At 39.9% G+C, this 19,019-nt stretch overlaps 1 protein-coding gene across 1 annotated transcript in view; it reads left to right on the forward strand.

Moving 5' to 3' along the window:
• The first annotated feature begins 3,243 nt into the window (after positions 1 to 3,243).
• LOC142337706 (centrosomal protein of 290 kDa-like) overlaps positions 3,244 to 19,019 on the forward strand; it is a 270,490-nt gene continuing 254,714 nt past the window's right edge. Inside the window, exons 1-3 of the mRNA XM_075387155.1 lie at positions 3,244 to 3,340; positions 3,396 to 3,476; positions 3,551 to 3,632. Of these exons, the coding sequence (XP_075243270.1) occupies positions 3,251 to 3,340; positions 3,396 to 3,476; positions 3,551 to 3,632 (253 nt within the window). The 5' untranslated portion in view covers positions 3,244 to 3,250. The remainder of the gene's footprint in view (positions 3,341 to 3,395; positions 3,477 to 3,550; positions 3,633 to 19,019) is intronic.

Genomic DNA, 19,019 nt, shown 5'->3' on the forward strand with positions numbered 1-19,019 from the left:
CAGAGAAAATGGTTGGCAGTTGTTTCAGAGCTTTTTTAGTTGATTGTTCAGCTCCACCAGTGCATGCGGAGACAAGCAGACAAAATGTTGCTTTCTCAATTTCAGTTATTCTCAACAGGCAAGGTTGTAGGGATTACCTAAAGTACACAAAAAGAAACCCCTCTGAGACCTGTTCTCTCCAACCCGGGAAGTTTTTACCATAAAATTAACAAGTTTCTAAACACCTTTTTCCAAAAGATTGATGGAGCAAACATAGAAACTAACACCAATGACGCACAAAAAACTCTGGAGCAAAAAAACTTCAAAAAGGGGGATAAATCCTATCTTTAGGTGTAAAAAGTAATGCCCCAACGTTCCCGTAAAGGAAGCCATTAACATTGCCCTGCGATCGCTTTACGCTAAGGACGATAAACCAGACATACCTACAACAACAATGAAACGTCTGCTCGAATTAGCCGTCACAAACGTCCATTTCAAATGCAATGAAAGTTGGTACTGTCAAAAAGACGGGTTGGCAATGTGTGCGTCCTTGGCGGTGATTTTGGCTAACCTTTGGATGAAACCTTGGGAGCCACAATTGAAATTACAGACACCTAAATGTAAAACCAACACACAATCTAGCACTTGTCGCAATTGCGAACACCTTGTGACAACAGGTACCATGGTTGTTGAGTGTGGAATTTGCAACAGATGGTTCCACGCAAAATGTCAAGAGATCAGTAACACAGAATATGATAGCATGGAAAACCATTTCTGGATGTGCTTATTTTGCCGTGAGAATGATAAGACTGACATTAATGTGAGAACAATTTGAGGTGACACAAAAGAGCTGCTAGATGCGGTTTAAAACCTCCATTCAAATCTTCAATTCACATCAGAAACAACGGATGACAAAAACAGTTCGCCATTTCTGGACATGTCATTTAACGTACAACCGGAGGGGACAATTTTTTGGACCTGGTATCAAAAACCATCAGATACTGGAACAATTCTGAACTATCGTAGCTGTGCACCCCTTCAACATAAGAAAAGCATAATACAGGGAATAATACACCGCTTGTTCCGAGCCACCAGCAATTGAAAAGCGTTCCATGAAGTATTGACAGAAAATGGAGAAATTTGGGAACGTAATCAATATCCCAGGCATTGGGTAGGGAATATTATCAAGGACACAATTAACCAGCTGCGAATGAAAGAACAAAGAAAAGGATACAACGCGGGTGTAGCCGTAAGACAACCAAAAATTACTGAGAAACAACAATTTGCATTACATTACAGAGGCAACATCTCTAATGAATTTGTAATGAAGCTGAACAAAATTCATCCTGTACAGACTTTTTTCACCACTCGGAAACTTAAGAGCTGTTTACCTAGCCTTATGTCTAGCTTTGATAAAGACCTAAAATCTCACGTTGTTTATGAACTCACTTGTAATGGATGCAAATCCATCGATGTAGGTCAGACATTCCGACATACTATCACAAGGGTTGTAACGCATGCCAGGGCGGACCCACCGATGGGAATACATTCAATTTAGTGCAACGGTGATAAAACAGATTTCCTGGAAGGAAGATATTAGACCAATGCGGCAACCAATCTGAGTTAATGACTATAGAGGCGCTCTATATGAACACTGGAACCAGCCATCAACACGCGCGACAAATTCCGAACGCGAGAGTTGACACTGAAAGCTTAGTTTGGAGATGAAATTCCAACTTGAAAGAAAGACACGTAATGAAACAAAAATTTCAAGTTTTCAATTGAACAAAACCAAAGTAAGTTTAAGGTAACTTATGTTGGTTTTTTAATAAAAAAAGCAAGTCGATATGCATCTGGTACATCAAATCGAAAATGTATATTTACTCAGATGTAAAATATTGTAGATACTATTGTAGATACGCAAAAATTCGTCTTAACTTTCCTTAAATGAGTGATTTTAGTCGTTTGCATTTTATTTTCTGGCGTTTCATTTTAGCATTTTGTATTGTTTATAACCTGACGATAAACTCAGAGTTCGAAAACGTTCGTAAGAAAGTTTCAAATTGACAATCGTTTTTTAAATCTCTCTGAGTTATTCTTTGTTCATATTTTCTTTTTTAATAGATTCATGGTACTTGTAGGCTTCGCTACTGCTTTCGGGGCAACTTTTTGCCATTAAAGTTCGCCAAGTAAGTGCAGATTGGTAGATTGGTATGTGATCAGAGCAAGGTCTCTGATTTGTAGAGTATTTAGAATAAGGATTATTGTCCAAGTCGCAGCTTATAATTGGGTCGAGGTTGTCGGCTAGGACTACATCAAGTTGTCTCTCATCAATGTTTGAAAAGTTTAATTCAAATAACTTTTCATTGAATGCATTCTCATAATCATCACTTGAGCACATTGATTCCCAGTCAGTTTTGAAAAAAATTATGTCTCCCGTCAGTATCAAGTTTTCACAAAACTGATTTGAGCGTGTTAGTTCAATTTCATTAAGTAGGTTTGATAGTTGTCCAGATGGCCATAGGAATGGACTTCTAGTGGGTGGATTGTAGACACAGCAGATCAGTATAGATTTTGATTTTGTGAAGATTTTGGTTGCCACAATCATCATGTACTGTGCTTAGGTTTACTTGCTCATGTTCAATCGAATTTCGGATTCCTATTAGAACACCGCCATCTTTAGAAGTGAACATATCGGGGTCCCTATCTGTTCGATACATGCTGTAATTTGGCAAGAACACTGCAGTGTTTGTCACATGTGGAGTCAGCCAAGTTTCTGTGAGACAGAGATCGTATTTCAAAGTTGCGATTGAGTTTGAGAATGCCATTCTTTCTAGGCTTAGAAGGCTTCTGACGTTAAATATTAGCATTTAACGTCCATACACACAGACGTACATGCACTCAGACGTATATACACACAAAGAAGTGCATACACGCAGACGTACATAAAAATGCATGCAAAACTCTAGGCTGCATGTTTAATGGACGCTCTGAAGATATGCGCTTAAACATTGGGATAACATTCGAATTAGAATTAATATAGATTGTTTGCAACTGGTAACATCTGAAGGGAAATAAAGACATTCAGGTGCTCATAGTCGATTCCGCGGATCGAGAGCCAAGTCCTAAGGTTTTTGCACTTTCGCAAGACCATATAGTCGCGAGAGCTTTGAGGTAAAATTATAAAAAAGTCGCCAATTGAAGAAAACATTTTTCGCAGTTACTTGATCCGCAATAGATCAATAAAAACTTTATTGATCTTTCAGTGACAATGGCTCCAGTCGACTGGAATGCCATTTTGGAGATCGAGCCAGATGACATTGAAGAAGCTCTTGAAGATAACTATACAACACTTACCGAGGTAAGTCTATATACTTTACGTTTTCTTTCAATTATAATTAGATAATGAATTTTAGGCTTCAATCAAGAAAAATGACAAAGATGCTACCGTTGAGAACCTCATTCATTTGTTCAACGTTATGAAAGCCGCACTGATCGTAAGTTTCATGCCTGCTGCAATTCATCATTTTAACCACGATTTGTTTATTACGGTATATTACTTGTTTAATAGGTCAAAAGTGATGAAGCAGACATGTACATGAGCGAATTAACGAAGGGCGCTGAAATGGAGGGGCAGAAATCAGCCAAAGAAGGTTTGGTTTGACTTGATCTTGCCAAGAATGAAAAATCGACCTGTGAATTAAGAGATTGTGCAGAGTAAAGCACGTATAGTTGGTGATCAGAATACATATTTTCAAAATAAACATTTTAAAATGTATTCAGGTCCGGGATCACTCTGGCTAGATTTCCTGATTCAATCGGTTTATTGCATTATTTCACGATTATGCTCTGAAACGGAAAAGAGGCTTAACTGATCTATGGGTCCGATGTCCGATTGGTTTGAGTTAAATGAGAAAGCAAAGAAGGTACTTTATCTACAAGCAAATTGTTAATGAGATCGAAGAAAGGGGAACTTTCAAAGACATGCGCCAGTGATCTTATTAAATAGTTTCATATATTGTATGCGAAACATGACAAGGACAAAGTCAACCAGTAGTGGTTCAGACCTATTATGTCCACATTGCTCGTCAACAGTTGATGAAACTACAAATTCTATTGGGTGCGACAAATGTGGTTGCTGGGTACACCACACATGTACAAAGATTCCAACTGAAGCGTTGACATACATGTCCACCGAAGGTGTCATCTGGTTTTGCAATGAGTGCACTAAAGCCGTGAAGAAGCTTGTGAGGTTGAAGACAACCACAGAGATGGAATTCAAGGAAAACATAAACAACAATCTACAGGAAATCAAATCGACACTGTCAGAACTGAAAGCTAAGTCAACTACCCCTGTAATTCCTCCCCAACCAAACCTGCTTAATGTCAACAGTGAAAGCTCCCCAAAGATAGATACCAGCTTGGAAATCAAAATTTCGGGTATACCAGAACTTTCCTCGCAACCAAATTCAAAATATTCGGACATTATGCAGCATGAGATTTAAGAGACTCAGCGAATCATTGATTTTCTTGGAGAAAATGAAAACACAGTTTCGAATATCAGACGATTAGGTAAATTTACCAAATCAAGTTCTAAACCAAGATCGCTGTTAGTGACTTTCAACAATTCCTGGACGGTAAGAAAATTGATTGCAAACGCTCATAAAATTAAGTACTTTAATCAAGACAATGGAACAAAGATCTTTGTTAGCAAGTCTCTGACCAAGGAAGAACAAATCAAAGAGAAGGAATGTCTGATCAAACGGTATAAACTAATTAACGAAGAAGGATACCTGCGCAACAAATTTCGAATCTTCAATCAGAAACTCTTCTATGATGGGACTGAAATTGAGGTTTGTCAATGGTGACTAAATGTTAAACAGGAGTCCGAGGAATATCTCGAGTCATTTGTATTCAACATACGTAATATAATCAATCGAGATAAACGCACTAAACTTGCTAACTACGTAATTTCAAGAAGTGTAGACTTCTTCATGCTTACAGAGACTTGGCTTCATTGCTCATTTCACGATAACGAACTCTTTCTTCCCAATTATGCAATATTTCGATCAGAAGGAAAAGCTGATAATAACACATCGAAACACGGAGGTGTTTTGATTGCTATCAAGAATACTTTTGTCTCCAGAGAAATTCCCCTTTATACAAGCGTTGATGGAGGCGTCCGAGCATGTTCGCTCAGTTTTAATTCTCGGGATATTTTACTTGTGTGTTTTTATGCCCCACCGAACTCATCATGTCCCAGTCCTTACGCTATATCACCTCAAGATCGTTATCTACTGTTTGAGGAAATCTTTACACTGTCAAAGTCCTTCTATTCAACAATTGTGTATGGTGATTTCAATTTGCCGGAAATTGATTGGCACGATTACTCAGCTAAGAACTCAGATACACAGAAATTTGTTGACCTAATTAGCTTTTACAGCTTTTAGCAAATCATTGATTTCCCCACTGCAGCCTCAGGTATCCTTGATCTCGTCTTAGTAAACCCAAAAACAGAAGTTATATCCTGCAAGAAAATTAATCGGGACATTAGTTTGTTATCGAATCATGATGCAATTACCCTTAAAGTTAGAGTCAGAAACCTAAGCTCCTCATATCTAAGGGAAACAAAGTCAAAGATAGTTTACAGCTTCTGTAAGGCTAGATTTGATGAAATGAATAAACAGATAACTGAATTACCTTTTCATGGATTTTGTTGGAGTAATATTAATGTTTTGCTTGAACAGTGGTACGATTGGATTAGACCCATAATATTTGAAAACGTTCCAAAAAGGACAATGCATCGATCTCAAATATCACCGTGGATTAAACCGCCTACGTCAAACGCCATTAAGCGCCTTGAAACAGCTAGAAGGAACAATGCAAACAATATAAAGAAAATAGCAATGCTAGAGGGCATTGCTGAAACGATGATTGAAGAAGATAAAGCAGATTTTGAATCAAATTTAGCAGCATCCCGATCCACTGAGAAACTTTTCAAATACTACAGAAACTTCAAGTCGACCGCGATTCCAAGCTCTGTCTCCTTTAAGAACGAAATAGCCAATGATCCTGTTCGTCAATGCTCTCTTTTCTCACAATATTTTGCTTCAATTTTCAAAATTTCTTCCAGCTTCGTGCCAAACAATTCGCCTCCGTTGCTACCTTTATTCACAGATTTTGACATTTCCCAACAAACGATTGAAAAGATATGCGAAAATTTAGATGTTCACAAAGCAAAAGGTACGGACGAAATTCCTGCAATTATATACAAAAGATGTTCGAGGGCAGTCAGTTAATCCCTAAACCAAGTTTTCTACAAAATAAAACAAAATAGTGTTTTTCCAGGTAGCTGGAAAAACTCAATAGTCGTTCTCACCTACAAAAAAGGTTGTAAGTCTAATATAGAGAATTATAGGCAGGTTTCTCTTCTTACAATTGCATCTAAAATTTTTGAACGTTGTTTGTTTACGTGTCTTTACCGGCACTTAGAACCAATTTTCCATCAAGCTCAATATGGATTTCGAAAAGGTCGCTCTTGCGTCGTTCAACTCTTGGTTTACCTAGAATCTATCTATAAATCAATTGATTCAAAAGAAAATATTGACGTAATTTATACTGACTATGAGAAAGCGTTCGATAATGTCGATCACGGTATTCTCTTAACAAAACTATTCCATCTTGGTGTTCGCGGGAAAATTATCAAATTATTGCAATCTTATTTAATCGGAAGGACGCAAAGAGTTAGACTCAACAGTCATTTTTCTGAAAGCGTTAAGGTTACAAGTGGAGTTCCACAAGGATCTCTTCTGGCATCTCTTCTTTGTAATCTACGTCAACGATTTACCAGAAACTTGCAGAGCTGTTGTTCCTCTCCTCTGTGCCGACGACGCTAAATTCATATCAGTTAACAAGTCCAGTCTTATCTGTCAAATGGATCTTACTAGAGTGATGAAATGGAGTGAACAACACAAACTTCCCTTAAACGTTGAAAAATGCTCTCATATCTCAATGTCTAATTCCATGCATCACTTCCGTTTCTCCGGAACCTTGATAGAAAATGAACACATACAGAAAGATTTAGGAGTTTATGTAACAAAGGATCTCAAGTGGGACATCCACATAAAAAAGTCCGCGAGCAAAGCGCTCGGAGTTCTGTTCATGTTAAAAAGAAGCTCACCACGCCTAACTCCGTCAGTTAAATTAAACTTGTACAAATCTATGGTATTGCCCGTTTTGTTATACGGAAGTGTTTGTTGGTTTGCTAATGTAACAAACACAAAAGTACTCGAAAGTGTTCAGAAAAAGAGTTTGAAATGGATCAACAACACGAGCAATAACAATTATAAAGAACTACTTTGTTTTAGTCGTATCTTACCGCTTTCTTTATATCTACAATTACAGGATTTACTTTTTCTTTCAAAATGTCTTACGGGTCACTTCAACTTTAACATTGACCAATTTGTCTGCATTAGGAACACCACACGCTCATTACGTAGTGACAACGATCTGAAATTCGACCATTCCAAACCACGTCTTGAAATTTGCCAGCAAAGCTTCTTCTATAGAACTTGTGCTCTTGTGAATAGACTTCCACAGAGTTTACAATTTGGAAATGCAGCGGGTTTGAAAAGTCGACTGCTCAATTTTCTGTGGCATTATTTTGAAACGAGTTACAATGAACTAGTCAGCGATACGTGGAAAATTTAACAGCAACCATGGACAAAGAAAGGGGACACGGTCCCCGCGCCCGACGACATCGAAGGGCCAAATCCCTACTACTACTACTACTAACCCTAAACGTTCAAGTCAGACAGAAAGCTTATCATGCAATTAAAAGAGCACCAGCTTACTCCTAAAAGGGTGGTCGGTCAACGCAAGCAGCAACGGGTGCAGCAAGTCAACGCCTATATACGTACAAGTTCTGACAGAAGCCAAACATTAAAGAGCATTATACAAAATAAAGACAAGAAAAATTATGAGGAATGAATATAGTTGTACAAGTGATGATTTTAAATCTAGATTTGGATAAAATTCATAAGGTGATTTAAGACGCAAACTGCCCCTCTCGTATGACTCCAATAGAAGTTTCGATAACCGGACGCCAGCGCAATGATCGCGCGCCATGAAGGCAGAGCATGGAGCTACGCAAAAGCACGAAGCTAATTTTTGGCCTATTGCATGAATCTTGAAACTTTTTTTCTCGGTTACTGCTGCTGCAAACATTTGTATGGCATTGAGGCTTGGTCCAGTTCCAATACAGGGTATCTATCAATGGACAGTTCGCCTTCTCGACTACAATTATTTAGCACTTCAATTTTTATCGTCTCATGATATTTATTTGAGTCCGGTAGATTTTTTGGACTGCTCTTAGCAAACCGATTCACAAAAAAGTGCTCTTAGCAAACCGATTCACAAAAAAGGTTTCACGTCAAAAAAACGTTTGTCAAAAAAGTCTTACAAAGCGTGAACCAAGCTTCGACATCTAATCGATCGATGTCATCATTTGTAGCACTCCAATTTGCGACGTTTTCCTCCTGCAAAGTCTGACTACGGGGCTCCTTTTTGACATCTATGAATTTCTGTCTAAGGAGATAACTTACATGTTGGCCAAGTTGTAAGAGTTAAATAGTTTTCTGACCTTCAAGGACTTGTTGCAGCACTCATTTCAGCCTGTCACAGTCTCTAGAACACGAGGGCTTTTAATTAGGTCAAAATCTACAACCGAAAATAGACTGTTTTCTCCACGTGTTTCGTTTTTGCGATGAATTGACAATTGCGACGCCTTTCTCATTGAATAATCCAAAATCTGATGAAAGAGAAGCCCAGAAGCTTCCGAAACGCGATTGGCGACGTCACTCCCGGGAGAATTATTGTCCCAGCATTGAACACCCAGCTACAGCTTGGCATTCGAGCTCGTGGCATTCCGGAAAGCACTGCGACGACCGCTGATAAACGAATGTTGGAGAACTTTGCCGCCGTTGATAAGCTACTCAAATTCATGGACATAGAAGACAGGAAGCTGCCTTATTTTTCCAGAATCGGGAAGTACGACCCAAAACGTGAGACTCCCAGACAGTTCTTTTCCAAACGGACAGCAACTCGACAAAGGAATTGATTTCAAATCCACACGCAAGCTTGCTAAGTATGAAAATTATGAGAAACTGAAATACCTGAGCGCTGAGCTCTCAATGTTGAGGATTCCAAAAGAGAAAATGAGTTTCTGAAGAGACGCAAAGAACTGGTTGATAAGTGGATGGATCGAAAGGATGCTATGATAAGTGGATGCTATGATCCTCAAAAGGAAGAAATTAGAAACACAAGTCCAGGAATCAATGCAAGACTACCTTAAAATTTTTGAGAAGACTGTCTTCCGAGGGCAAATTGTTCAGTGATATCCAAAAACATTGAAAAAAATCCGCAAGACCACTGCAATACCACCTGTTGTAAAATATGGAGCTAAATAATCATCCTTTGGAGATAAACAGTGCAACAAGTTCAATGATGACTTAATTAGCGTGTTCAACACTCAAATTCTCCAATAGGATGAAATCACCTTTCCGCGCCGAATTCTTAATCAATCGAAAGTGACTACAGAATTTGTTTCAAATCAATTCAGATCCCTGGGAGAGAACAAAGCAATGGGTCCAGATGAAATTGGGAATGTGATACCGAAAAACTGTAGTCAGACCCTTTGCCAATCACTTGTCATTTTGTTCCAAACATGTCTGAAAAAAGGCTTATATCCAACTATATGAAAAACTTGCCATGTCACCCCTATTTTCAAAGAGGGAAAAAAAGCAGATGTAAAATTTTACCGTCCTATAAGCCTACTATGCTGTTGCTCCAAGGTCTTTGAGAAGATCATCTTTAACGCGCTCTACGAGACTGTGCAAGATTGTCCTCATGCAAACCATCATGGATTTAGAAAAAAACGCTCAGCCACCTTTTAGCTTTCCTGGACAGACTTATGAACTAAGCGACACCGACTCGCAGGAACAACTCTGTGTATTGTATGTTGACTTTGCCAACTATTGACACTGTTCCACATGAAATTCGAGTTGCAAAATTGGCTCACTTTGGAATTGGTTGAAAGCTGCTGAAGCTTAGTGTCCTATTTGACTGACAGACCACGGTTTGTTAAAATAAAAAATCACAAATCGACTTTGCAAAGAGTAACTAGTGTGCCTCAAGGCTCGATACTAGGGCCGCTCCTTTTCTTAATGTTCGTTAATGACTTGCTTGACACAATGGCCCAAGCGGACAGTTTCGGCAATGCCGATAATAACAAAGCCATCTTCAGTGCTCAAATTGGATTTGGCCGTGCAGTGGATGCATTAGCTACATGGCTAAAGGAAGATAAGATGTCTTAACATCAGGAAGACAAATATGAACCTGAAAGGCAAAATGACAGCTAGCCTATATAACCAATGTCTTCCCATTACACGGTCTCAGAAAGACTTGGGACTGATAGTGAATGATTCTCTAAACTGGACAGAGATTTGCAGCAAAAGATGCTCAAACGGATTGTGACCTTTTTCAAATCAAAAGAAACTTGAGTGAGAAAACTCACTGGAGGACGAAACTAAACGCGTTCACTGGGTACGTAGTACCTACACGTACATATGCCTCTCAGGCTTGGATGCCAAGCAAAATGAACATGAAGCAATTGGAAAATGTTCAAAAGAAAGCCACAAAATGGATGCTTTCTCCGAACGAAGACTCCGTTCACCCAACTTACTTCCTCTTTCACAATACATGGAGTTACACGACTTACTGATGTTCATTGACATCATCAACAATAAGTTCGACTATCAACTACTTTTTCACGGCAATGATCAATCCTTCACGAGACAAGGAGTGAGAGGTGAATTCCCACTTGCAAAAAACCGTCTCAAAGACAATTAATGAGTACTTCCGAACGACTCAGACAGTGTACAACCATGGTTTGAGGAAGCTGAGAGGAGCAATGGACAGTTAATGGATTCCCATTGAATAATACGAATCTGTGAACATGGAACCGCAAGCGGAACAACGCCCCAGTCATGCATGACAATTCACTCTGAGTGTCCTAACATACAATGTCAGAAGTTTACTTGACGTAAACAGACGAACTCTTCGCAAATGAAATTCGGCAAAGAAATTTCGACATTTTGTGCATATCTGAATCATGGCTAACAGCGGACGCTCCAAACAGTGCACTGTTCATTCAAGGATATGATGTTCACAGCAATGACAGACCGTTCTCTTAAACGCAAAACACGTCACGGTGGTGTTTTGTTGCTATAAAGCAAGGAATAAAATAAACTGCTACCTGTGACGTGTAGGAGTGATGATGTCCTGCTTGTTCAAATCAATTCCTCAAACTCCTCCTTTTCGTTATGCTGTCTATGCAATAAACCAGCCCCTAGCGCATACCAGCGGACCTCGCTTGAACTTCTCAATCTGCTGATTTAAACTTCCAACAAACATCATGGTCAACAATGTCCTCGAACAATCAGTATGAGGATGAGCTTTTAGAAAGACTTCACGACCTGTGTCTAACGCAACAGGCTCTTACTCAACTAGACATTGTTGTCTGCTCCTCAGACGATTGTATTATCGAATGTGGAGCTGATGAACTTCTACAATCAAGAAAAACATCCACAATTTTGTGATCACTACCGGCTCAAAACCGTACTCTTGCATAAAACAAGATCCCGTGTTAGTTGGATAAAAAGAAATGCTGCGCTTTTAGGAAAACAGACTGGGACAAGTTCAATGAAGAAATCCAACTAAATCCCTTTCGTCCTTACTGCTACAGTAATATGGACCACCTCGATCATTTCTGGTACCAGTGGCCGTGGGAAAAAATTGATACTATGTGCCACTTGTGACACAACATGGCGGTGCATTCCAAAACTGGATCTCTAATTCGACCTCCAACCTGTTGAAACGGCTAAAGACTAGTATCGAAAAATCCAAGCACACTTGCTCTGATCCTCAAAAGGAAGACACTTGAAACACAAGTCCAGGAATCAATGCAAGACGACCTTAAAAATTTCGAGAAGACTGTCTTCAAGGGCAGAGTGTTGTCATATCCAAAAATATTTGAAAAGAATCCACAAGACCCCTGCAATACCATCGGTTGTAAAATATGGAGCTAAATAATCATCCTCTGGAGATAAACAGTGCAACATGTTCAATGATGACTTAATTAGCGTGTTCAACACTCAAATTCTCCAATAGGATGAAATCACCTTTCCGCGCCGAATTCTTAATCAATCGAAAGTGACTCCAGAATTTGTTTCAAATCAATTGAGATCCCTGGGAGAGAACAAAGCAATGGGTCCAGATGAAATTGGGAATGTGATACCGAAAAACTGTAGTCACACCCTTTGCCAATCACTTGTCATTTTGTTCCAAACATGTCTGAAAAAAGGCTTATATCCAACTATATGGAAAACTTGCCATGTCACCCCTATTTTCAAAGAGGGAAATAAAGCAGATGTAAAATGTTACCGTCCTATAAGCCTACTATGCTGTTGCTCCAAGGTCTTTGAGAAGATCATCTTTAACGCGCTCTACGAGACTGTGCAAGATTGTCCTCATGCAAACCATCGTGGATTTAGAAAGAAACGCTTAGCCACCTTTTAACTTTCCTGGACAGACTTATGAACTAAGCGATACCGACTCGCAGGAACAACTCTGTGTATTGTATGTTGACTTTGCCAACAATTGACCCTGTTCCACATGAAATTCGAGTTGCAAAATTGGCTCACTTTGGAATTGGTTGAAAGCTGCTGAAGCTTAGTGTCCTATTTGACTGACAGAACACAGTTTGTTAAAGTAAAAAATCACAAATCGAATTTGCAAAGAGTAACTAGTGTGCCTCAAGGCTCGTCACTAGGGCCGCTCCTTTTCTTAATGTTCTTTAATGACTTGCTTGACACAATGGCCCAAGCGGACAGTTTCGGTAATGCCGATGATTACAAAGCCATCTTCAGTGCTCAAATTGGATTTGGCCTTGCAGTGGATGCATTAGCTACATGGCTAATGGAAGATAAGATGTCTTATCAGGAAGACAAATATTATGAACCTGAAAGGCAAAATGACTGCTAACCTATATAACCAATGTCTTCCCATTACATGGTCTCAGAAAGACTTGGGACTGATAGTGAATGATTCTCTAAACTGGACAGAGAACTGCGGCAAAAGATGCTCAAATGGATTCAGTGACCTTTTTCAAATCAAAAACTTGAGTGAGAAAACTCACTGGAGGACGAAACTAAACGCGTTCTTATTACGTAGTACCTACACTTACATATGCCTCTCAGGCTTGGTTGCCAAGCAAAATGAACATGAAGCAATTGGAAAATGTTCAAAAGAAAGCCACAAAATGGATCCTTTCTCCGAACGAAGACTCCGTTCACTCAACTTACTTCCTCTTTCACAATACATGGAGTTACACGACTTACTGATGTCCATTGACATCATCAACAATAAGTTCGACTATCAACTACTTTTTCACGGCAATGATCAATCCTTCACGAGACAAGGAGTGAGAGGTGAATTCCCACTTGCAAAAAACCGTCTCACAAAGACAATTAATGAGTACTTCCGAAGGACTCAGACAGTGTACAACCATGTTTTGAGGAAGCTGAGAGGAGCAATGGACAGGTAATGGATGCCCATTGAAGAATATGAATCTGTGAACATGGAACCGCAAGCGGAACAACGCCCCAGTCATGCATGACAATTCACTCTGAGTGTCCTAACATACAATGTCAGAAGTTTACTTGACGTAAACAGACGAACTCTTCGCAAATGAAATTCGGCAAAGAAACTTCGACATTTTGTGCATATCTGAATCATGGCTAACAGCGGACGCTCCAAACAGTGCACTGTTCATTCAAGGATATGATGTTCACCGCAATGACAGACCCTTCTCTTAAACGCAAAACACGTCACGGTGGTGTTTTGTTGCTATAAAGCAAGGATTAAAATAAACTGCTACCTGTGACGTGTAGGAGTGATGATGTCCTGCTTGTTCAAATCAATTCCTCAAACTCCTCCTTTTCGTTATGCTGTCTATGCAATAAACCAGCCCCTAGCGCATACCAGCGGACCTCGCTTGAACTTCTCAATCTGCTGATTTAAACTTCCAACAAACATCATGGTCAACAATGTCCTCGAACAATCAGTATGAGGATGAGCTTTTAGAAAGACTTCACGACCTGTGTCTAACGCAACAGGCTCCTACTCAACTAGACATTGTTGTCTGCTCCTCAAACGATTGTATTATCGAATATGGAACTGATGAACTTCTACAATCAAGAAAAACATCCACAATTTTGTAATCACTACCGGCTCAAAACCGTACTCTTGCATGAAACAAGACCCCCGTGTTAGTGGGATAAGAAATGCTGCTCTTTTAGGAAAACAGACTGGGACAAGTTCAATGAAGAAATCCAACTAAATCCCTTTCGTCCTTACTGCTACAGTAATATGGACCACCTCGTTCATTTCTGGTACCAGTGGCCGTGGAAAAAAATTGATACTCTGTACCACTTGTGACATAACATGGCGGTGCATTCCAAAACTGGATCTCTAGTTCGACCTCCAACCTGTTGAAACGGCTAAAGACTAGTATCGAAAAATCCAAGCACACTTGCTCTGATCCTCAAAAGGAAGACACTTGAAACACAAGTCCAGGAAGCAATGCAAGACGACCTTAAAAATTTCGAGAAGACTGTCTTCGAGGGCAGAGTGTTGTCATATCCAAAAATATTTGAAAAGAATCCGCAAGACCCCTGCAATACCATCGGTTGTAAAATATGGAGCTAAATAATCATCCTGTGGAGATAAACAATGCAACATGTTCAATGATGACTTCATTAGCGCGTTCAACACAAATTCTCCAATAGGATGAAATCACCTTTCCGCGCCGAATTCTAAATCAACCGAAAGTGACTCCAGTATTTGTTTCAAATCAATTGAGATCCCCGGGAGAGAACAAAGCAATGGGTCCAGATGAAATTGGAAATGTGATACCGAAAAACTGTAGTCACACCCTTTGCCAATCACTTGTCATTTTGTTCCAAACATGTCTGAAAAAAGGCTTATATCCAAATATATGGAAAACTTGCCATGGCACCCCTATTTTCAAAGAGGGAAATAAAGCAGATGTAAAATGTTACCGTTCTATAAGCCTACTATGCTGTTACTCCAAGGTCTTTGAGAAGATCATCTTTAACGCGCTCTACGAGACTGTGCAAGATTGTCCTCATGCAAACCATCACGGATTTAGAAAGAAACCCTCGGCCACCTTTTAACTTTCCTGGACAGACTGTATGAACTAAACGACACCGACTCGCAGGTTCTACCCTGTGTACTGTTTATTGACTTTGCCAGGGCATCTGACACTGTTCCACATGAAATTCTGATTGCAAATTTAGCTCACTTTGGAATTGGTGAAAAGCTGCTGAAGCTTATTGTGTCCTATTTACCGACAGAACACAGTTTGTTAAAATAAACGATCACAAATCGACTTTGCAAAAAGTAACTAGTGTGCCTCAAGGCTCGATACTAGGGCCGCACCTTTTCTTAATGTTCATCAATGACTTGCCTGAGACAATGCCTCAAGCGGACAGTTTCGGTTATGCAGATGATTACAAAGCTATGTTCAGTGCTCAAAGTGGACTTGACCGTGCAGTGGATGCATTAGCTACATGTCTAATGGAAGATAAAATGTTTTAACATCAGGAAGACAAGTATTGTGTACCTAAACGGCAAGATAACAGCTAGCCTAAATAACCAATGTCTTCGCATTTCACGGTCTCAGAAAGACTTGGGACTGATAGTGAATGACTCTCTAAACAGGAGAGAACTGCAGCAAAAGATGCTCAAACGGATTCAGTGACGTTTTTCAAATCAAAAGAAACTTGAGCGAGAAAACTCACTGGACGACGAAACGAAACGCGTTCACTGGTTACGTGGTACCTGCTTACATATGCCTCTCAGGCTTGGATGCCAAGCAAAATGAACATGAAGCAATAGGAAAATGTTCAAAAGAAAGCCACAAAATGGATCCTTTCTCCGAACGAAGACTCCGTTCACTCAATTTACTTCCTCTTTCACAATACATGGAATTACACGACTTACTGATGTTCATTGACATCATCAACAATAAGTTCGACTATCAACTACTTTTTCACGGCAATGATCAATCCTTCACGAGACAAGGAGTGAGAGGTGAATTCTCACTTGCAAAAAACCGTCTCACAAAGACAATTAATGAGTACTTCCGAAGGACTCAGACAGTGTACAACCATGTTTTGAGGAAGCTGAGAGGAGCAATGGACAGGTAATGGATGCCCATTGAAGAATATGAATCTGTGAACATGGAACCGCAAGCGGAACAACGCCCCAGTCATGCATGACACTTCACTCTGAGTGTCCTAACATACAATGTCAGAAGTTTACTTGACGTAAACAGACAAACTCTTCGCAAATGAAATTCGGAAAAGAAACTTCGACATTTTGTGCATATCTGAATCATGGCTAACAGCGGACGCTCCAAACAGTGCACTGTTCATTCAAGGATATGATGTTCACCGCAATGACAGACCCTTCGCTTAAACGCAAAACACGTCACGGTGGTGTTTTGTTGCTATAAAGCAAGGATTAAAATAAACTGCTACCTGTGACGTGTAGGAGTGATGATGTCCTGCTTGTTCAAATCAATTCCTCAAACTCCTCCTTTTCGTTATGCTGTCTATGCAATAAACCTGCCTCTAGCGCATACCAGCGGACCTCGCTTGAACTTCTCAATCTGCTGATTTAAACTTCCAACAAACATCATGGTCAACAATGTCCTCGAACAATCAGTATGAGGAAGAGCTTTTAGAAAGACTTCACGACCTGTGTCTAACGCAACAGGCTCCTACTCAACTAGACATTATTCTGTGCTCCTCAAACGATTGTATTATCGAATGTGGAACTGATGAACTTCTACAATCAAGAAAAACATCCACAATTTTGTGATCACTACCGGCTCAAATCCGTACTCTTGCATGAAACAAGACCCCCGTGTTAGTGGGATAAGAAATGCTGCTCTTTTAGGAAAACAGACTGGGACAAGTTCAATGAAGAAATCCAACTAAATCCCTTTCGTCCTTACTGCTACAGTAATATGGACCACCTCGTTCATTTCTGGTACCAGTGGCCGTGGAAAAAAATTGATACTCTGTACCACTTGTGACATAACATGGCGGTGCATTCCAAAACTGGATCTCTAGTTCGACCTCCAACCTGTTGAAACGGCTAAAGACTAGTATCGAAAAATCCAAGCACACTTGCTCTGATCCTCAAAAGGAAGACACTTGAAACACAAGTCCAGGAAGCAATGCAAGACGACCTTAAAAATTTCGAGAAGACTGTCTTCGAGGGCAGAGTGTTGTCATATCCAAAAATATTTGAAAAGAATCCACAAGACCCCTGCAATACCATCGGTTGTAAAAAATGGAGCTAAATAATCATCCTGTGGAGATAAACAATGCAACATGTTCAATGATGACTTCATTAGCGCGTTCAACACTCAAATTCTCCAATAGGATGAAATCACCTTTCCGCGCCGAATTCTAAATCAACCGAAAGTGACTCCAGTATTTGTTTCAAATCAATTGAGATCCCCGGGAGAGAACAAAGCAATGGGTCCAGATGAAATTGGGAATGTGATACCGAAAAACTGAGGTCACACCCTTTGCCAATCACTTGTCATTTTGTTCCAAACGTGTCTGAAAAAAGGCTTATATCCAAATATATGGAAAACTTGCCATGGCACCCCTATTTTCAAAGAGGGAAATAAAGCAGATGTAAAATGTTACCGTTCTATAAGCCTACTATGCTGTTACTCCAAGGTCTTTGAGAAGATCATCTTTAACGCGCTCTACGAGACTGTGCAAGATTGTCCTCATGCAAACCATCACGGATTTAGAAAGAAACGCTCGGCCACCTTTTAACTTTCCTGGACAGACTGTATGAACTAAACGACACCGACTCGCAGGTTCTACCCTGTGTACTGTTTATTGACTTTGCCAGGGCATCTGACACTGTTCCACATGAAATTCTGATTGCAAATTTAGCTCACTTTGGAATTGGTGAAAAGCTGCTGAAGCTTATTGTGTCCTATTTACCGACAGAACACAGTTTGTTAAAATAAACGATCACAAATCGACTTTGCAAAAAGTAACCAGTGTGCCTCAAGACTCGATACTAGGGCCGCACCTTTTCTTAATGTTCATCAATGACTTGCCTGAGACAATGCCTCAAGCGGACAGTTTCGGTTATGCAGATGATTACAAAGCCATGTTCAGTGCTCAAAGTGGACTTGACCGTGCAGTGGTTGCATTAGCTACATGGCTAAAGGAAGATAAAATGTTTTAACATCAGGAAGACAAGTATTGTGTACCTAAACGGCAAGATAACAGCTAGCCTAAATAACCAATGTCTTCGCATTTCACGGTCTCAGAAAGGCTTGGGACTGATAGTGAAGGACTCTCTAAACAGGAGAGAACTGCAGCAAAAGATGCTCAAACGGATTTTTTGACATCATCAACAATAGGTTCGACTATCAACTACTTTTTCACGGCAATGATCAATCCTTCACGAGACAAGGAGTGAGAGGTGAATTCCCACTTGCAAAAAACCGTCTCACAAAGACAATTAATGAGTACTTCCGAAGGACTCAGACAGTGTACAACCATGTTTTGAGGAAGCTGAGAGGAGCAATGGACAGGTAATGGATTCCCATTGAAGAACTTGAATCTGTGAACATGGAACCGCAAGCGGAACAACGCCCCAGTCATGCATGACAATTCACCCTGAGTATCCTAACATACAATGTCAGAAGTTTACTTGACGTAAACAGACGAACTCTTCGCAAATTCGGCAAAGAAACTTCGACATTTTGTGCACATCTGAATCTTGGCTAACAGCGGACGCTCCAAACAGTGCACTGTTCATTCAAGGATATGGTGTTCACCGCAATGACAGACCCT

The sequence above is a fragment of the Convolutriloba macropyga genome, chromosome 4, assembly GCF_964194025.1.
Source record: "Convolutriloba macropyga chromosome 4, txConMacr16.3, whole genome shotgun sequence".
NCBI classification, from domain to species: Eukaryota; Metazoa; Xenacoelomorpha; order Acoela; family Convolutidae; genus Convolutriloba; species Convolutriloba macropyga.